The sequence below is a fragment of the Akebia trifoliata genome, chromosome 7 (assembly GCF_017979445.1).
Source record: "Akebia trifoliata isolate Shusen 1 chromosome 7, ASM1797944v1, whole genome shotgun sequence".
NCBI classification, from domain to species: Eukaryota; Viridiplantae; Streptophyta; class Magnoliopsida; order Ranunculales; family Lardizabalaceae; genus Akebia; species Akebia trifoliata.
The window spans coordinates 32,426,989-32,448,047 of record NC_141381.1 but is presented as its reverse complement, the minus strand read 5'-3'; the positions used below and the strand labels follow the sequence as shown (position 1 = coordinate 32,448,047).

The following is a 21,059-nucleotide window of genomic DNA, read 5'->3' as shown; positions in this document are numbered from 1 at the left end:
TTTTCCTTAAAAAATTAGTCTTCTTCAACCTTAAGATTGTATGTACTTCAACCTTCAACTCCCAGAACAAGTTGGGATTTTTGGGAAAAGTATCCATGGAATTTTGGATAAAAAATTTAAGATTTTCTACAAAGATTTAAGGTTAAGAAGAAAACAAAAGACGATAAATAAGATTAAAATTATTTTTTTAACATAGACTTTGAAGATATTGAACGATAATTGGTTTTTTTGGAAGAAAATTAAATATGATTTTTTAAATAGAAACAATAGAGTTGAATAGAAAAATCAAGGTTTTTATACAAAAGTTTTAAAGTAGGTTGGGTTTTCACACAAAGGGTGAAAAGTTGGTCGAAATTGATTGATTCGGGATAAGGTTCATTACATTAAAAAGAGTATACATTAAGGTTGAAGAGCTTGTACATGATTGGTTTTTGGAAGCACAGACTAATTTTCTGAAGAAAAATAAGTAATTTCCTTTGAAGTTGAACATGAGGGCATTTTTATCATTTACAATATCATTTTCAAATAAAACCGAGGTTGTGGGAAATAGTCACGTTCATGCTTGACTTGACACAAGTGGCCACCTAACTTGCATATTTTCCAAAGTAGTATTTGTAAAAGGTACTTTCAGTGGATTTGACAACTTAATTGATTCCTCAAATCAATTTTCAAAATTGCCTCTTTTTTTTTTTGGAAAATTAAGAGAGGGTTAGGCAACTCCCAACCAGAATTAAAAGGACTACATTCTCTCATAGATATACCTATTACCATCCTTACAAATAATACTCATTAGGTCACTTGGGAGGTTCATGGTATCCAAGCATAATCTGCCTAAGGAAGATAGATAAGAGGATAAAAATTCAGCAGCTTGGATTATAATTAGTGAGACAATCTTACATTCATAATTTCTTTTAGCCAAATAAGGTTATTGAAAATAGATGACTCTCTCTATAATCAATTATAAATATCACTTTCGAAAAACATATTACATAATAAAAAACTTGTGTGAGAGATTTTATTCAAATGTAAGGGTTGCAATCTTAACACAACCCGCATACAAGAGACGAAGTGGGGCGTAGTTGGATTTGTGTCATAATTGTGTCCACCTATCAAATCTAGTTATTAAACTGTTCATGAATAGATTAAGACATTAACCCATTTAGTTTTAGTATCACTCCCGTGACCTGTTGAGTTATTTACAGCCAACTTGTATGTTTAAATCATGAGACATGATAGGTATCTCACATGTGAACAAGTTTTTAAAATTAGGGAAAATTATAAAATAAAATAAAAAAATAAAAAAATTATTTACGAAAAACAATCTAATTTTTAAAAATTAGAAAAAAGATACAAATCCGATCATTTAAAGATTGGTTTTTCTCTCTCTTCAATTTTCTCACCTCTTTCTCTCTCTTTTATATTTAAAAAAAATGATTTTTTTTAAAATACCGGTCTTTTAAAATCGATTTTTCTCTCTCTTCAATTCTCTCACCTCTTTCTCTCTCTTCTATATTTAAAAAAAAAATTGATTTTTTTTTAAATACCGGTCTTTCACAACCGATTTGTCTCTTTCTTCAATTCTCTCACCTCTTTCTCTCTCTTCTATATTTTAAAAAAAATGAATTTTTTTTAAATATCGACCTTTCAAAAATCAGTTTTTCTCTCTATTCAATTGTCTCACATCTTTCTCTCTCCTCTATATTTTTTTTAAAAAAGGAAAAATTATGAAAAAAATTTAAAAAAAAAATTATTTATCAAAAATAGTCTAATTTTTAAAAAATTAGAAAAAAGATACAAAATCCGATCATTGAAAGATTGATTTTTCTCTCTCTTCACTTTTCTATCCTCTTTCTCTCTCCTCTATATTTTTAAAAAAATCAATTTTTTTTAAAATATCGATCATTTAAAGATCGATTTTTCTCTCTCTTCACTTCTCTCTCCTCTACATTTAAAAAAAAAATCAAATTTTTTAAAAATATCGATCATTGAAAGATCGATTTTTCTCTCTCTTCACTTCTCTCTCCTCTACATTTAAAAAAAATCGAATTTTTTTAAAATACCAATCTTCTTTTAGATGATCTTGATCTTATTGGGTATGTATTTGCATGTTTGTGGACTTTGAAATGAAAATGGAATTTGAGTATAAATTTAATTTAGAAATTAACCTCGAAAATCTAATTAATTTGAAAAAATAATATTAAAATTAGAGGAGAGAGAAAAAGGATAGAAAAGTGAAGAGAGAGAAAAATCGATCTTTCAATGACTGGTATTTTAAAAAATTTTGATTTTTTTTAAATGTAGAGGAGAGAGAAGTGAAGAGAGAGAAAAATCGATCTTTTAATGATCGATATTTTAAAAAAATTCGATTTTTTTTAAATGTAGAGGAGAGAGAAAAATCGGTCTTTCAATGATCGGTATTTAAAAAAAAATTCGATTTTTTTTTAAATGTAAAGGAGAGAGAAGTGAAGAGAGAGAAAAATCGATTTTTCAATGACCGGATTTGTATCTTTTTTCTAATTTTTTAAAAATTAGATTATTTTTTATTAATAATTTTTTTTTTGGATTTTTTTCATAATTTTTCCTTTTTTTTTAAATATAGAGGAGAGAGAATTGAAGAAAGAGAAAAATCGATCTTTGAAATATCGGTATTTTAAAAAAAATTCATTTTTTTTAAATATAAAAGAGAGAGAAAGAGGTGAGAGAATTGAAGAGAAAGAAAAATCGGTATTTAAAAAAAATCATTTTTTTAATATAGAAGGAAGAGAAAGAGGTGAGAGAATTGAAGAGAGAAAAAAATCGATCATTTAAAGATCGGTATTTTAAAAAAATCATTTTTTTTAAATATAGAGGAGAGAAAGAGATGAGAGAATTGAAGAGAGAGAAAAACCGGTATTTTAAAAAAATCATTTTTTTTAATATAGAGGAGAGAGAAAGAGGTGAGAGAATTGAAGAGAGAGAAAAACCGATCTTTAAATGATCGGATTTGTATCATTTTTCTAACTTTTTAAAAATTAGATTGTTTTTTGTAAATATTTTAAAAAAAAATAATAATTTTTCCTTAAAATTATCCATTTTTGTTAGAATTTCGTTGGACTTTTTTTTTCCCATATTCATAATATAATTTTTTTTCTTGGCATATTTTAAAGTATAAAATGCACTTAAGAAAAACTCTTTAAAAGATTCTCTCCTATCTTCTTTGTCTTTATAGTTAAAGAAGAAAAAGAAAAATATCAACAGTGACGGGTACGTCTCTCTTTCTCTCTCTTAGTTATCATTTTTTCTTTTTACTTAGAGGATCTATTTGATACACAACTTTCAAGTAGTTTGTTAGGTAACTTCTTTTTAAGATTCACGTGCTTTCTTTTCTCCCTTATGTTGATTTTAGACTCTACCACAAATATTTTCAAGACTTCAATCTACAACAATATTTTTTGTGGTGGAAATAGGACATATTTTTTTTCAGTTAACATTAGAATTTTGTTAAATGAATTATACGTGTTAGTCAATTTAACTATTTAATAAATATTTCAAGTTCTAAATTAAGTTTTTGACATAATTTCCAATCAAGTCAGGTTTGGATTAGGTAAATTTTAGAATACCCTTACCACAACACATGACCTGACCTGACTCGACTTGACCAAGCGCAACCCGTTGTCAATCCCATTCACATTTTCAAACAAGCAAGATAACATACACTAATTTACTTACAACAGTCGTGCTAGGGTGACACAGGATTTACTACGATTCTCACAAATCTGACGTGGACATGCATACATAATTGTAAATAATTTTTACTCGTATCACGAGAAAATACATCTATGGTTATATGCACATCCCACGTCAGAATTGTGAGAATCACAGTAAATACCCTGTGTCACCTCAGCATTTCCCTACTTACAATATCGATGTCACGAGTCTGGATGTTATCCGTTGAGTCTTGACACGTGTAATGATGTTTTATTTATAGTCGTGTTGAGATTGACATCCTCGTTTCACATGTTGATGTGCACCATATTTCTCACTCGTATCTCGATGAAAAGTATATATGATTTTGTACACATCCACATCAGCTAGGTGTAAAAATGACAGGACAAAGTAGTCGCATGGACCGATCAAAGTAGTCATGTGAACGATCTACTGCAGGACGGACCTTCACACCTTACCTAAAAAGTTACACGTGGAGATTCATCATTGGAATTTGTTTTCACACGTTTTTTTAACACATCCCTTGACACGTGGCATCATTTTGCGTTCTATAAATTGCGCAAGAACTCGCCCTCAGTTTCTCAAACTCGTTCGTTCCATAAGGTGAGATTTTACATCCTCCATGTCGGCCGCTGGTTGACAATGTTGTAGTATCTGTATAAAGGTCGAGGCGGTTGATATTCATTGAGATTACATCGTATCTCGAGGATTATTCAATGATAGAGATCGTGGAAATATACTGTTACCACTACCTTCTCTAGATCAGCTAGATCTTTAGCTAATTCATCTGCATTTTTTATTTGAAAAATACCAGTTTTTGTGTGTTTTGAAAGGCTGATTTTGAGTTTGAGTTGATTTTCGTATAGCACATGATCTTGTTTGACTCAACGGGTAGTCGATCCAATCAGCCTAGCTAGTTTTCAGTTTTTTTTTTTTTGTCTTTTCTTTTTGATAGATCTTCCAGAGTGGTTTTCCGTTTTTCTTTTCTTTATTTGTATAAATGTACTAATATATATGATGTGTGGAACAGGATCAAGATCCAACGTGTTTTGTAAACTAGGATTAGAAGTTTCTGAATGTGATGATTTTTTGTGAGGATGATCTCTCTAGTGAGGAAATTATCCTCACAAAAAATCAGTTAATTCTGAAACTTCTAACCCCATCAAAACTAATTTACAAATAATTGACGATTTACGAATCTCCAACTTGTTAACTGAGGTTAGAAGTTTTAGAATGGGCTGATTTTTTGTGAGGATAATCTCCTCACCAAAGAGATCATCCTCACTAAATGTCAGCTCATTCTAAAACTTCTAATCATAATTACAAAAGACATTGGATAAAATGTTGGATGAAACATTAGGTCTTTATCCTACCCCATGATGTATATAGTATTGTACTGTTTGGTCGATTCGAATTGGAAAATATTGATTTTTCAAGTCAGATATAAAATAATGCATGCCATATCAAATTGGGTTTGAACTAATATTAAGGGTATTTTATAACTAACTCCTGTTAAATGAGTGATATTAGGATTGCCCTCTTGCAAAATGCAAGATTAAGTTTACCCTCATTGACCACAGGTCAAGATTATGTTTTTTTTTATGATTTAACAGTGAAATTTTGATTTTTTTTTTTTTTCGTACTACTTTTCAAATACATAAATTACCAAATCAAAATTTCATTATTAAATCATCAAGAAAAAACAATGTTGACTTACGGTCAGGGGTAAACTTAATCTTGCATTTTACAAAGGGCTATGCCCAGGTCCCTAAAAATCTCATTGAATTCTAAAATTTAGGTGTCTAGTCTAATTTTAAAGCTATGATTCACATTAAATTTACATATATGTCTATTATTATTATTATTATTAGTTTGATTATAATTTCCATTAACATTGTTTTCTAAATTATTAATGTAGATTAAAGTAAGTAAGAGTAAATTGGAAGATGGAGTCAAATTTATCAAGCAAGGAGGCTCAAAAGGTTTTTGATGGAGAGGGTGGTTCTTATTATGCATGGTCAAGTGCTGAGTTTAACATACTGAGTCAGTCCAAACTTGGTGGTGGGAAGCTTATCCTTCAACCTCTTGGTCTAGCTTTCCCACATTATGCAGATTCCTCCAAGATTGGCTATGTTCTTCAAGGTAAATAAATTTCAAGAAACTTTATTAGCACACAGACTTTTACTTATTACACACCAATCTTGTCAAATTAAATTATAAACCAAGATGTTGTTATTAGTTCTTTAAATTTTAATATGGCAATACCCACAAATTCAATATCTTAAAATTTAGATTTCACATGAATTCTTTTATATAGGTACTCTGACAGTTGGAATTATATCATCAAGAACTTCAGAAGAGAAGATTTTGAAGATTAAGAGAGGCGATGTTATAGCTTTACCTCTTGGAATAATCACATGGTGGTTCAACCATGGAGATTCTGAATGTATTGTGGTGTTCTTAGGAGAGACTTCTAAAGCTCACCAACCAGGACAATTCACATATTTCCTCTTATCAGGAACTAAGGGTGTCTTAAATGGTTTCTCGACCGAATTTGTTAGCAAGGTTTGGAATTTAAACGAAGAAGATGCGAACAAACTCAGAAAAAGCCAAGAAGGTGTTCTAATTATCAAACTCAATGAATCACAAAATATGCCTAAGCCTAACAAAGCTTATGATAAAGATATTGTCTTAAGCATTGATGCTGCATTGCTTGCTGTCAATGGCGGACGACGCGCCATTGTGACGCAGGCGGGGTTGCCTTTGCTTGAACAAATGGGGTTTAGTGTTGCACTTGTGGAGCTTCATGGGAATGCTGTCTTCTCTCCAGAGTACTCTTCCGATTCAGCGTTGCAGATGATTTATCTTGTGAGAGGGAGTGGACATGTTCAAGTGGTGGGCATCGATGGGCAACGCGTATTTGATGAGAGGATAGTTGCTGGTCAGTTGTTTGTTGTTCCTAGATTTTTTGTTGTCTCAGCAATTGCAGGAGCAGATGGAATGGAGTGGGTTTCTATCGTTACTACTCAAGAGTAAGTACCATCTTCATCATCAGTAACAATTCGTTGTCCCAACTATAGTTTTAAAACTGGTCGATCGAGTCAACTTGAAACTTGTCAGAGTTTACTCGACTTAATTGGATTTTGAGGTGACTTAGTCCCAAAAATCAATGGGTCTGAAACTCAGATGAGATGTTCTATTCAATATTTTTATTTATTTATATTATTAAAAACTATGTTTAACTATTTATAATTTAATATATTTTTATTCGACGTTACCGAGTTGACTCACAAATTTTCCACTTGATGGACATTTGAGTCGACTTTTCGAGTTCTATAACTATGATTTTTACTGGTGCCATCATATATTCTTTGTTTTACATGCTCTTACATTATCCATTGTTGATCTGAAATCATTGACTTCTGTTCTTGTGTTTTGCAGACCTAAGTTTTGTCAATTTGATGGGGGTGAATCAATATGGAAAGCTTTATCTCCACAAGTTGTGCAAGCTTCTCTCAATATAACTCCAGGGTTAGAGGAACTCTTCAGGTCATAAATGTGAGACAATCACATTTTCTTATTATCGTTTGTAATTGCTCCAAGTCTACTTATATGTTGAGTCATTAAGGGATACAAATGGGTGTTTAATCATCCAAAGATAGTCTTTGTAGAACTCCATAAATAATGAAGTAAAGAAGATAAAGCTTAATTTAATGTTATGTTTGATGTACTATAGTTGGCGTATTAGACTTTCAATGGATCAGGTCCAAATCCGCGGATCAGGGTCAATCTAAGATCTGATACGATAAGTATTAGATTAATTTCTCATCAAAGATAGGCCATAGGATGCATCACGTGGTTGTGCATAAGGAGGCCTACTTCTTTATAGCGTAGTCAGATCGATATAATACAATCACCAAATGGTCCAATCATTAGAGCTCTCAATAGTCAATACCAGCTGGATCGGGGCACTTGTCACACTCATTTCCATGGGAAACTTTTGTTTCATCCATCACACAGAAGAAAATATCAGACTTGGCACACAAATCAAAACTTGTCCTACATCAATTTTGAGTTTCATCTCTTACCCTTTATATACTTAGGATTATAAAAAGGTTAAACGGGTCAGATCCAAAACTAAATCAAATGGGTCCAATAATTTTCCCGATGGTGAATTAAACTGGTCATGTGGGTCGTTAAATGGATCATCAAAAGATCTGGTTTGAATCCAAGACAATCCCCATATACAAGAATAGAAGACATAACCCAATAAATCTAATATAATATGACTTGTGGGATGGCATACTCAATCGACTCCCTGACATGGACAAATTTGGGAACCTTAGATATGTATGCCTCGAGATACATTTTTATGGGGAAGTGCAATAATGTATTCCTAGACGTACAAATCTACAATTCCCAAACTTGTCACATCAAAGAATCAATTAAGTATGCCACTTGGGGGAGTCATGTTATCATGACTCAAAAAATAAAGAAGGGAAATCATGTATGCTCCACTTTTTTAAGTGAATCAACAACATCATTGTCTCGTGTTTGTTGTTGTTTTAATGTGTCTTATCTCTCTTTGCATAAGATGATTGGGTCTTTTCGGTCATTGGGATCAAATTATTCCTAGTTTGGGTGTTGATTTATGATTAAAGGACTCTTGTTTCAATTGGTGGTCCTAATAATTCTAAATATAAGAATAAGAGTCGTGATAACCTGACTACCCCACGTGGCACACTAAATCGAGTCCAACTTTGAAACTGGTAGCCCACTTCTTCAAAATTTGAAGGAACCCTCTTCATTACAAGAAACGTGATGTTTTGAATTTATGTCATGCCCCTGCATTTCCACCAAAATTTGAAATACCCCCTTGAAAATGCCACATGTAATCCAATGGAAACAATTCCTTCAAAATTTTGAAGCGGGCTGCTTGTTTCAAAGTTTTTTCCCACTCAATCGACTATGCTGACTTGACAAGTTTGATAACCGTAGATATGTACGTCTCGGCATACATGATTCCCTCGTGATACACATTTTTAATGGGGAAGTGTAGTTTTGTATCTCGAGACGTGCAGATCTACGATTTTTGAACTTATCACGTCAGGAGAGTCAATTGAGTGTGCCACGTGGGGTAGTCAGATTATCACGATTCTAAGAATAATACAAGAATCATAGAACTTACCTTTGTAATATGTGTAATGATTTAAATGTGAAGTTGTGTAACCCGAGGGAAAAAATCTATGGCACTTACACATGACATGTCAATGAGTTTTGTTGGATTTTACTTTTGTCATTGGGAAATTTTATGTGTAGTTTGAAAGAATTTAATGAATGAGATTTTTAGATTTTCAAGGCTCGAATCAAATACCATCTTTTTTAGACAAATATTCCCCCTATTTGTTAGAATCACATTACACAAAAGGTCAACGAGTAAATACCTTCAAGATACAGATGAGTCTACACTGAAATTATTAAATTGGAATATATACAATTTAATTTAATCTAAAACACTCGAAAAAAAATTAGAAACTAAAGATGCCAAGTACTTAGGTTTTAAAAAAAAAAAAAACATACAAATTTTCAATGAAGAAATTTGATTTCCGATTGACTTTTTCTTATAAGGTACCTCACTTTCTCACTCGTGAGCAATGTGAAATTAAATTTTATACACACAAAAATTCCCAAAATCTAATTTAAGAAAAATCAAAAAATAAAATTAAAAAAATCTAAATTTTATTTAAAAAATATTCAACAAGTTTTTGAGTTATTCTGTCAAGTTGAGTTAGAAAATCAGCATTGCACTATACCAATTGTCCTTGGGTAAAAAAAAGAAAAGCTTGCTAGGAATTGTCTTCTTGTTGCCCTAGGGAATTAACCTCTCGAGGCATACAAATCTACGGTCCTAAACCTGTCCATGTGAGGGAGTCGATTGAGTATGCCACCTGATAAGTCATATTCGCATGACTCTTATTAAAAAAATCTATAAGAGCTTACCACACTTACAATTAGTTTTTGAGTAACGATGGGGTGACATTGTGATTTACTGCGATTCCCACATTTTTTATGTACATTATCGTAGATGTTTTTTTACTTATATCTCGAGGAAATACGTCTACGGCTTTCACACGAATGCAGTCCCCCCACCCCACCCCACACAGGATTTTCCATCTTTTTCTTGATTTTTATTTTTATTTTTTTTATGAGGAAAGGGACAGTTATGGTAGATACGTAGCATCTTCCATCTCATAAGCATCCAAGTCACTGTAGCCATCAAACTGCAAATGGGCTCAATAAATAAGGAGAGAGAACATTGCCTTTTGGGCTGATGGAAAGGAGATAAGGATCGATCGGGGGAAGGCATAGGGATAGGAGAAACGCATTAAGAAAAAAAAAAGGAAGCATCGTCATAATCTGGCATACTCACGATGGCTACTAGGCCACTAAGTTTACATAAATAAAGCAAGGAAAATGCTGAAATGACAAAAAGAATTTACTGATGTGTTTTCTCGTGATACGAGTAAAAACCATCTACGGTCATATATGCATGTCCACGTCAGAATTGTGAGAATTACAGTAAATCCTGTGTCACCCCAGCACGACTCAGCAAGCAAAATTGGAAAAAATTGAAACAAGCAAAGAGTGGACTTATTGACCCTCTCAATCAAACATAAGTTTCAACATCTGTAGTAGGCCACCACCCATTTGAGTCTGTTTGTTTTTGGAACCAAATATAGTGTGAACCACAGAGTCTAAGATTTGTTTTTATATGCAAAGTTTCATTAAAAAGAGCGAGATCGTCGAGATGACCAACCAAGCAAGTACCAATATAAAGATACTACATTATAGAAATATAACACGCCATTTTTCAATTATTTACAAAATCTTCGAAGCACAATCCCTCAAACTCTTTGTAAACCCTAGACCAAAAAAAGACAAGACTCAAAGGAGAAAGGATTGTTTCCTTGCATATTCAGTTTTCCTTTGAAAGTGCAATTATTACACACTTTCCAAACACTTCCAACAAATTATAAATGGAGTGATACTCCACAACACCCTCTTCGCATCTATAATTTTCAGATTCTAGCAAATATCACAACACTTTTTCAGAATTTTATCAAAAAAGCTTTTTACAGATTCAACTATTTCTAACTGTTTTATCTTAGATGTTTTCAATCACAGAATCTGACAGTAAAAACTGACAGCGTTATATTTTCTGAGTAATCTCCTTTTAAGTTACACATTGATTCTTTTTACCCTTGTGTTGATTTTATCATTATAACAAGTATGTATATATATAATTTTATTTTTTTTCCACTTAAGATGTGAATTTTATTGCATGAATTTTACGGGTTGGGTCAGATTAGCTATTTAATAAATATTTATGATTTGGATTTAAGTTTTTGACAAAATTATTAATAAAATCAGGTTTGGATTAGGTAAATTTTAGAATTACCCTAACCTCAACTCAACATGATCCGACATTTTGACTCACCCGATGCCAACACTATTCAAAAGTAGTATTAAAGCTTAGGCAAATTGGACATTTACAAACACAATGAGGGCTTTATTGGGCAAGATAACGTACAATAATTATGCCACGTGTAAAGAAAATGTGTCTATTATTATTAATAGTGTGATTATAATTATCATTAACATTGTTTTCTAAATTATTAATGTAGATAAAAGTAAGAAAATCTAAAGTGGAAAATGGAGTCAAATTTATCAAGCAAGGCAGCTCAAAAGGTTTTTGATGGAGAGGGTGGTTCTTATTATGTATGGTCAAGTGCTGAGTTTAACATACTGAGTCAGTCCAACCTCGGTGGTGGGAAGCTTATCCTCCAACCTCTTGGTCTAGCTCTCCCACATTATGCAGATACTTCCAAGATTGGCTATGTTCTTCAAGGTAAATAAATTTCAAGAAACTTCATTAGCACACCAACTCTTACTTGTTACATACCAATCTTGTCAAATTAAATTACAAGCCCAGATATTTTAATATGGTTTGACATGAATTCTTTCATACAGGTACTCTGACAGTTGGAATTATATCATCAAGAACTTCAGAAGAGAAGGTTTTGAAGATTAAGAAAGGCGATGTTATAACTTTAACTCTTGGAGTGATCTCATGGTGGTTCAACCATGGAGATTCTGAATGTATTTTGGTGTTCTTAGGAGAGACTTCTAAAGCTCACCAACCAGGACAATTCACATATTTCTTCTTAGAAGGAACTAAGAGTACCTTAAATGGTTTCTCGACCAAATTTGTTAGCAAAGGTTGGAATTTAAACGAAGAAGAAGTAAACAAACTCATAAAAAGTCAAGAAGGTGTTCTAATTATCAAACTCAATGAATCACAAAATATGCCTAAGCCTAACAAATCTCATTATAAAGATGTCTTAAGCATTGATGCTGCACTGCTTGCCATCAATGGCGGACGACGTGCCATTGTGACACAGGCAGGGTTGCCTTTGCTTGGACAATGGGGTTTAGTGTTGCACTTGTGGAGCTTCATGGGAATGTTATCTTCTCTCCAGAGTACTCTTCCGATTCGGCATTGCACTGGTGCCATCGTATATTCTTAGTTTTACATGCTCAGACATTGTTCATTGTTCTTGATCTGAAATCATTGAGTTTTGGCAGACCTGAGTTTGGTCAATTAGGTGGGGGTGAATCAGTCGAGTTCAGCACTTTTTATTTATTGTCGAACTTGATGCTTTTTTATTTAGTGTCGAGTTCACAAATTTTTACTCTCGAACTTACCACCATTTAATATCGAGTTCACCACTTTTCTTTATTTTTTTTGTCGAACTCAACCCTTTTTATTTAAGGTCGAGTCATCAATTTTTAAATAAAGAAGTGGTAAACTTGACACTTGTAAAACTCACCCATTTTCAATTTTTAAGTTTTTTCGACTTAAACACATGGCAAGTTTGACTAAAAACTTAAGATAACAACTTATTAGGCATGTTTGATTGTATGGAAAGTCACTTTGCATGGAATTTGAAATCCATGAAAAATTAGTTGTGAAAAATAGGTAGGGTTGGAAAATCAAATTCCATTGTTTGATTTCACTTAGACAAAATCATGGAAAAATATGAGAAAAAAATAAGAAGAGGAGAAGGAGGAACAAGATGAGAGGAGGGGGAGAGGAAGAAGAAGATGACGAGGAAGAGGGAGGGGGGAGGATGTGGCGACGGTGGCGGCGATGACAACGACGGTGGCGGCGATGACAGCGACGATGGCGATGACGGTGGCGACGACGAATGTGGTGGCGACGGAGGTAAGTAAGGAAGATAGGGGGAGAACGTGGTGATGGTGGTGGCGGAGGAGGTGAGGGATGGAGAAGAAGTAGAAGAAGAAAAAGAAGAAGAGAGAGAGAAGGTAATCGGAGATGGAACCGACGGCGACGGCGATGGTGACAACAACGATGGCGATGATGGCGAGGTTAGTGTAATGGTGGTAGTGGTAGGGAAGAATTGAAGATGGAAAATATGGGTGGATTTCATTTTCCGACCCATATGGGTGGGAAAGTGAAATCCTTGATTTAGTGGACTTTTTGAATGGGGTGAAAAATGAATTTCCATTTCCATATGCAATCAAACACTTGAAAAATGTCATTTTCCATGAAAATTGATTTTCCACCCTATTTTTTATGTGCAACCAAACATACCCGATTTCAACCCAAAAATATCATTCTTGATCAATTTTCATCCAAAAACTAAGAAAAAAAAATCCTTGAAAATGACTTCTTCTTTCTTCTTAAATCCTTTCCGACATAATGACGTCTCCAAAATTAGATTAAGATGTCAAAAATCCTTTTTTTTATTTTATTTTATGAAAATGAGTTAGGGCATTCAATCATGAGAAAGGTTGGAGATAAGGCCCAGGGACTGTTCTGAAAAGAAAAATTTATTAAATTGACTATCAAGAGACATCCCAAATCTTAGGGACTATTTAGAAAAAAGTCCCTCTGCCAAGGTCCTTTAAGTAATTTTCCCTATATATTATCTTCGACTCACTCCATGTCCTATAGTTGGCATATCTTCTCATCAAATCCAGTTTTTATGTTCAGAAAACAATATCAATCAAATCCCATTTCATATTAAAAAAATATAAATAAACTTAATTTATTTAAACAAAATGTATAAAATAATTCCTCACTATCAATCTGATATTAAATCCTCAATTCAAATTCAAAGTTGTCACATTAGAAAGGAACAGATTTTGGGTCTGATCTGGTACCTGGTATGAAAGTTTTCTCTTCATTATCCAGATCCATATACTGATATACCCAATCAGTATTGTTGGTCTGGACCCACTTTTTAGATTCAAATATTTCATCATCAAACCCTTATCCCAAACATCCGATAGGTAAATTGGGTCAGGTTCGGATATAACCATACCCACCCCATATGGATACAAAACTTCCTCAAAAGAAAATTTGCACATTGCTTCATTTGAATGTTCACAATGCAAAATTACAAAAGGGATTTCCCTCCTAGTATTTTGAGTGACAAGTTTTTTATTATTCGATAAATCAGTTTTAACTTACTCTGTTGTTCTTAAGGCTTTGATCCAATCGATTTCTAGTTTGAAATCACCCGGTCCAGATTTAGCACCAGGAACACCAGCTTCTGCATTGACAGATAGAGACATTCCGACAATACGTGATGGATTCATTTCCAACTGTGCATCTATGACATTCCCTCTCCAAGTTGGTAAATATCGTTCAAGAGGAATCTGCAATTTTCAATATTAGTTCTTTTCAGACACCAAACAAAAAGTCAAAAAATGGGTATATAAACAACCATAAGGAGCCACGTAGGCAAGCTTAATACACATCATTGTGTTACCTCTAGTATTTCAAGATCTCAAGAATTTTTTGAGGTTTTTCGCTCTAAGGTAATTAGATGTATCGAGGGGTAGAACTATTACGGTGGGTCATCCACCAATAGACCTCTATAGATGTATCATTTTCTTGGGTCTTTTTCGGCCACGTGAATCAAGTTATTCCTAGTTTGAGTGTTGATTTCTCATTAATGGACTCATCATGTGAACCTAGCAGCAATAGTGTGCATTTGATGATTAAAGTGTAAATAGATAGTAATATATGAAATACTATAATTTGCTACCTCCAAATATGTGATTACTATTTACCTAATAATGTGATTGACAACTTTCATGTTTGGCGGACCCCTAATAGTTTTTAAATATAAGAATAATACGAGAATCATAAAACTTACCTTTGTAATATACCAGTTGTCCTTGGGTACAAAAACAAAAGCTTGCCATGAATTGTCTTCTTGTTGCCCTGGGGAATTAACCCAATTTTCTGTGTATATCTGAATTCGAAGAAGGTGTTTATTAAAAATACGATAATAGCTTACAAGTTCAACATCTAGTGAAAGATAATGCCAGAAGATACCACACAAGCAATTATTTTTTCCTTCTTCTTTTTTTTTTTTTTTTCTTTTCTTTTCTTTTTTTTAACGGGGGTAGAGAAACTTACGGTAGATATGTAGCATCTTCCATCTCCTTTAAGTCTCAATGCTATTGTATCATAAGCATCCAAATCAATGTAGCCATCAAACTGCACATGGAATCAATAAATAAGAAGAGGGAACATAGCTTTTTGTGCTGATGGTAGTATCTCAATGAGACAAGGATTGATTGGGGAAGGGATAGGGATAGGAATGGAAGAAATGCATTAATTGATCTTTGTTCGCTAAAGGAAAAATGAAAAAAGCAATATAACCCATGTAACGAAGATACATGAGTACAAGGTATCAAACACAATGCCCTTGAGAAGTCCTAATTGTTGATGGGTCCATACACATGTACAGTAATATAGTCTTTTAGCTAATTTTTAAAATTAGACCCAAAAAAAAGGTATGAAAAGTAAAAGAAAATCTTGTTATACACCTTAAATAGTATAAGAAAATTTACAGTATCAACCCATAGCTGTATCTAACAACTTAATCTAAAACAATTAAAATGAATGGAGAGACTACCTTACATGTTATGATGTGCACTGGAGTGTGTCAGTGTGTCAATATGTATCTAACATAGCAAAAATCCTAAAAATGATGTTACCTTGTTGCACTATAACCAAGGTTGTCAATATCAATATTGGTCAAATAGGTTACATCTTTTCATTAAGTATCAACAAGGTTCCTTTATGGATTTTAAGCAATGCAACTTTGAAGTCATGGGACCAAGTCCATCTTACCCACCAAAAAAAGGGGAAAGATTATTTCATATGTACTTAAAACAAATACATCCAATATGTATTTCGATTAAACTGCATTTCCTTGCGGACCTACAAAACCATTTTAAGTGCAATATTCTAATATAGTACAGTCCCTTAAAAAAGAGAAAAATAATGGATTTGAAAAATGAAATCCTTCATAACATGGAAATAATTAGAGAAAATAAGTAAGACCTTTGTTACTTCAAAGTAAACATTTAAGGTATCCATCCGGTCTAGATCATAAGCAAGACCTACCCATGGCTTAGTCGTTCACATGGTGACATGCTAGAGGGCTGGGACCCACAATTCCATGAGTCCCACCCAAGAGATATTTTTTCAAATAATTTATGCAATTGGACGACTTTGTCTATTCTATGCCGAATATGTACATGTACCAGTACATTATTGCTAGACCATCTTTAACCAGCTATCTTAGCACCAAATGACCAAACAACCTGCATATGGAGTACAATGTTTTGTGGTGCCAATAATTCAAATATCATGACCAAAATGTTTCAAGGTCACTCCTGATTGTTGACTTATGGATCCATAAGAAGGTTGAGAATATTGTTCACCTTCTTCGACCGCATTCCACAAAAGCCACTGCGACTGATTCTCCATTTGGTATCCTCACTTACATCCAAAGAAAGGTTGCCGGAGAAAGTCCCTTACAATAAAAAAAAATGAAGCATACATGCATAAATCAAGTGTCAATCAAAACCCATTAAATAAATCCAGGAAAATGAAAATATAGGTAGAGATTAATCAATAATGCTTCCACATCATTCAGCTAAACGGTATGGCACAGAAGGATAATTAACTAAACATACTAACAGGAAGAGACCCTAGTAAAATGTTTCCATAATTCTTAGGATTCGTCAGTTTGTTTGGAACCAGACATAGGGTGAAACACAGGGTCGAAGATTTAGATTACAAAGGTTCTCTCAAATTCATTCCCTACACACCCTTTAGTAAGAATCTCCATCTGTTGAAAATGCCACCTCTGTGAGGTGGTAAAGTATGTATGTGGTAATAGTAGTTTCACAGACCAGGGGCAAAACCCCGACTTTGCACCTTAATCTATCAATTTAAAAAAAAAAAAACTCCAATCTTTTGGAAAGTTTGTTCCATTTTCTAAGAACAATGTGAACCTGCCCAACATGAAAAAATTTGAAAGCTTTCTTTCATAGGTAAAATGATAGTTTCAGAAAAATGTGTATATTAGATTATAAAAAACTTAGGAATAGCTGTAATAATTATAAGTTTGCATGCAAAATACATAGTGGTTTTAAATTGAAATTTGTTTGACTCTTTATTACTAAAATATTTGCAGTTCTTTTGTTCATACATTGATAGCATAACTTACTACCACAAGGCATAGGTTATGCACAAAGAACTTATATGTCAATGCTCTATAACAACCATCATGGAATTATTTGCAGGAACATGTAGTTTGTAGTACCACTTGGTCCACTCCCAGCATCTTTGATCTCCAAGGAAGCTGAAGACAAACCTGAGAAAAATAGAAAGAATTTACAAGAATTAGGATTTTTTTCTAGAAAAAACTATGCAATATAAGAAACTCGGTGTGTAGGTATAAAATATATAGGAAAGGTCAATTTAAAAAAAAAAAAAACGTAATAAGAGTACGAATCACTCAGGGAAGGGATTTCATCAAATCATGTAACAGGACGGCGTACAAATAGTAGGCTACTAGAATTAAGCTAAGGACAAGTTCTACTGCAAATCTAAACTTACTACTCTCCACCTTTGATGCCGAAAAAGATGCAATCGAATATTCAATCACAATATTACAATGAAATACAAAGTTGGTGGTGAAAAATAAATTGACAAATTCATTGGGGAGTAATTTTACATAAAAATAATAAGAGACAATATTATCAGAAAGTGTACTCAGATACATTATATGCAGAGAGGATACATGGTGAGGATAGGGTAGAGGTTACCCATGCTAGGTCAGCTGTGCACTCTTATCACACTTTAAAGGTGACCAAAATGTATGGTAGAATATGAGCAAGAAAAAAAAAGGAAGAGGCATAGTATTTCTTGTATTTTTTCTGGTGTAAAGTTTTCAAAGAGTTTAGGGGAGTGTTCTTTGATGATTTTGTAGCCAGATGGGATTCGGTCTGTGTAGTATTTCTTGTGCTTAATTCTATCTCTGTACATTATAGTTGGTCCTCTCAACCGCTTTATCAATAAATTCCATTACCAATCAAAGAGAGAGAGAGAGAGAGGCATTGCATACACATTTTTACCTCCATACTCAGAATCTGAATATAGATGCCACCACTTGAGCTCCTCCTTCGAATTGAAGTGAAAGATATGTTTTTCTCTTGGAGGTATCATATCGTCAATATTCCATGTGAGAGCTAAGATTTAAAAGAAAAAAAAATGAGCACGATCATACACCATATGCAAAAGTTGACAAAGGAAGAAACAGATCCCACTCACTAACAGGCTAACACCATTTCTTTACATAGTACATTGTATCACAACATAGGTAAAATTTGAATAAATACTAAAACTAAACTGATTGTCACTTGTTCAAGAAAAGAAATTTTGGTACTAACTTTGGTGATGTTCAAAAGGGTTGAAAGTATTACAAATTCCCATAAAGAAAAAGAAAACAAAAATACGTATATACAATTAGGAGAGTAACAAAAACTCACATATCTCTAGTAGGGGTTTAACCAACAAAAAAGAAAGATTTTCCATGTATAAGTAATACCATATCTTTTATGGCCTTTATTACGTTAGACAAAAGTTAGGTGGTTAGCATGTTAGTGGTGAAGATAAGTTAGTCACCGAGTAAGCCGGTTTTTAATGAGATCAAGAACTCAAAGGTGCCAACAGGTTTTCAACCCAAAATTCCACTCAATCGTACAAGTCCTCAACAACAGAAATCACGCATTTGCAACTTTCAAAAAAAAAAAATTGCCCTAAATTTGACTATAAGCAATGCAAGCAACTACCCATTTTTTTTTAAGAAAAAAAAAAAAAAACAACCCAATAATGAATCCAATAAGAAAAATCCATGGAAATCCACTACATCTAATATCTTCATACAATGAGAATATGACATTGTAATCAATTTTCTGCAACAACAAATAGCAGTAAGTGACCAAAAGAGCATTAAATATTAAAAATTAACAAATATTCAATTCATTGATCAACTAAAACATGAAATCATGCAAAACCAATTGGGGGACAGGGCGCTCCCCATGAATTTTTCTTCTCAAATTTGATTATTAAGCAATACAAACAACTACCCATTTTCAAAAACAACCCAATATTGAAAATTCCAAATTCACTACATCTAATATCTTCATATAATGAAAATATGACATTCTAGGCATTTTTACTGTAACAAAGAAATGGCATTAAGAGACAGTGAGCAATCAATTTTAAAAATTAGCAAATACCCAAGTCATAAATCAACCCAAACATGAGAAACCAAACACTAGTAAACATAGACTTCAACATAAAATTCGAATTATAAGATCGAAGAGTTCAACATATACAGGAACATAAGCAGGGGGTAATTTCATTTGTTTCACAAAGTGTGTGAGAGAGGCCACCAAAACTCCATTAATTCAAACTAAAGAAAAAAATACCCACATCAGGAAATCAACGAAAGATTTATAAAAATTATAAATTTCTATTAAAGCACGAAAATATAAAGATAAATGTTAAAATTACCTTTCTTGGTTGCATCCATGGAAGCTCGCCAGAGTGCTCGAAACCTCGACATATTTGTTGCCTCCGAACCCAAAGAGAATTTCGAAGGCAAATCGGAAAACTTCAACTGGCTAAAGCTGGATGGTTTTGAAGTTCCTATGATTTTCGTCTCGTTACGCGATACCGAGATGACTCGAGCGAGTCATTTGGTCTCGGACGAATTTCAGACCCATTTAGACTACTTGATGATACAGATTACAGGCTACTGAGGCTGCGTAGGACATAAACGGGTCCGATTATATCCGAAATTCAAGTGATCCGAATCCGAATTTAGTGAGTTTGGACACTTAGAGTAGACCCGAATTAAAAAATGGGTTGAGGTCGCTTAATCCGAGTCAGATATGAATCCATCCCTATATCCCTCTAGATCCCATGTTATATTATTATGAAAATTATATATTTATGCTTTTCAAAAGATTAATGTTGAAGTGACCTCAATAGAGGACATCTTGATGCGGTGAACACACACATGCTCATAGATGCGTTTACTTTGAGATACGAGTAAAAAACACCTACGAACATGCGCGGTCCACCACATCAAAGTGTACCCCGCTGAGGTTTACTCCCACACTACACTATTCAAAATATCTTTTTTACCACTACTTTAATTTAACATAAATTCTTATAAAATAAAAGAATTACAATTATAAAATAAAATAATATAATAATTAGAAAAGAAATATAGCAAAACAAAGTTGAACGGTCTGAAATTATCCAACTTGACCGACCCAAATCAAGTAATTCGGTCGAGTCAAGTCTAGATCTAGTTTAGTGAAAGCAAAATGATACAGATATGATTTTACCTAATGAGATCCGAGTTGGATACAGATTCGAATAAAATTTTGGATCTAGATATGGATATACTCAAATCCAAATCAAACCCAATCCATTTTAAAACCCTAAGGGTATTTGTCTTTGATAACCTAGTAGAATCGGGCGTAGACCTTCATCTAAATCGTCAATAAATAGCGCATTATGTTCCATCTAGTCATACTATAAAATTTGGGAAGATTTTACCTCTAAGCGCCTTTTTGGTCACAACAAAATTCATTTTATATATAAAATGAGTTTTATAAACCCTAGCCTGATAAGCTTCAATGTCGTTCGTTCTAACATTAATCATGACATTGAATTAATCTACGTGTTGTCTGTCTCATATCAATGAAAGTCTTTTCTAATGCAATAAATAATTCATATACATGTATTTTTTATAAAATTTAAATTCTAAAATTGGAAGATTCCTTATAATCTGATTTTTTTCCCCCTTAACCAATTCAACTAGAAACCATATACCCCAGTATTTCTGCATTTGTGTTACATCCTAAGAGTTAAGAGCTTA

At 33.1% G+C, this 21,059-nt stretch overlaps 3 protein-coding genes across 3 annotated transcripts; 2 read left to right on the top strand and 1 right to left on the bottom strand.

Moving 5' to 3' along the window:
• Positions 1-5,596: 5,596 nt before the first annotated feature.
• LOC147399154 (11S globulin seed storage protein 2-like) lies at positions 5,597-7,419 on the top strand. Its single transcript, XM_086448600.1, has 3 exons — positions 5,597-5,847; positions 6,023-6,737; positions 7,147-7,419. Exons 1-3 carry the CDS (start codon positions 5,652-5,654, stop codon positions 7,259-7,261), a joined length of 1,026 nt encoding a protein of 341 aa, XP_086304726.1. The 5' UTR covers positions 5,597-5,651; the 3' UTR covers positions 7,262-7,419.
• A 3,996-nt stretch (positions 7,420-11,415) lies between these two features.
• LOC147399153 (12S seed storage protein CRD-like) lies at positions 11,416-12,293 on the top strand. Its single transcript, XM_086446790.1, has 2 exons — positions 11,416-11,617; positions 11,731-12,293. The coding sequence occupies exons 1-2, from the start codon at positions 11,419-11,421 to the stop codon at positions 12,291-12,293; spliced, it is 762 nt and encodes a 253-aa protein (XP_086302916.1). The 5' UTR covers positions 11,416-11,418.
• A 1,587-nt stretch (positions 12,294-13,880) lies between these two features.
• Positions 13,881-19,881, bottom strand: LOC147399152 (NADH:ubiquinone oxidoreductase intermediate-associated protein 30). The gene is made up of 7 exons (XM_086448599.1): positions 19,682-19,881; positions 18,238-18,351; positions 17,424-17,474; positions 16,537-16,628; positions 15,221-15,301; positions 14,955-15,053; positions 13,881-14,451 (listed from the first exon to the last, which is right to left on the bottom strand). The coding sequence occupies exons 1-7, from the start codon at positions 19,731-19,733 to the stop codon at positions 14,260-14,262; spliced, it is 681 nt and encodes a 226-aa protein (XP_086304725.1). The 5' UTR covers positions 19,734-19,881; the 3' UTR covers positions 13,881-14,259.
• Positions 19,882-21,059: the final 1,178 nt, after the last annotated feature.

Excerpts from the sequence above, each read along its gene's own strand:
- LOC147399154 (XM_086448600.1), top strand. The coding sequence starts at position 5,652 with ATGGAGTCAAATTTATCAAGCAAGGAGGCTCAAAAGGTTTTTGATGGA. Across the intron at positions 5,848-6,022 it reads GATTGGCTATGTTCTTCAAG|GTACTCTGACAGTTGGAATT; the intron begins GTAAATAAATTT and ends TCTTTTATATAG. Across the intron at positions 6,738-7,146 it reads TCTATCGTTACTACTCAAGA|ACCTAAGTTTTGTCAATTTG; the intron begins GTAAGTACCATC and ends TGTGTTTTGCAG.
- LOC147399153 (XM_086446790.1), top strand. The coding sequence starts at position 11,419 with ATGGAGTCAAATTTATCAAGCAAGGCAGCTCAAAAGGTTTTTGATGGA. Across the intron at positions 11,618-11,730 it reads TGGCTATGTTCTTCAAGGTA|ATACAGGTACTCTGACAGTT; the intron begins AATAAATTTCAA and ends ATGAATTCTTTC.
- LOC147399152 (XM_086448599.1), bottom strand. The coding sequence starts at position 19,733 with ATGTCGAGGTTTCGAGCACTCTGGCGAGCTTCCATGGATGCAACCAAG. Across the intron at positions 16,629-17,423 it reads TGCTGGGAGTGGACCAAGTG|GGACTTTCTCCGGCAACCTT; the intron begins GTACTACAAACT and ends TTTTATTGTAAG. Across the intron at positions 14,452-14,954 it reads ACAACTGGTATATTACAAAG|ATTCCTCTTGAACGATATTT; the intron begins GTAAGTTTTATG and ends TGAAAATTGCAG.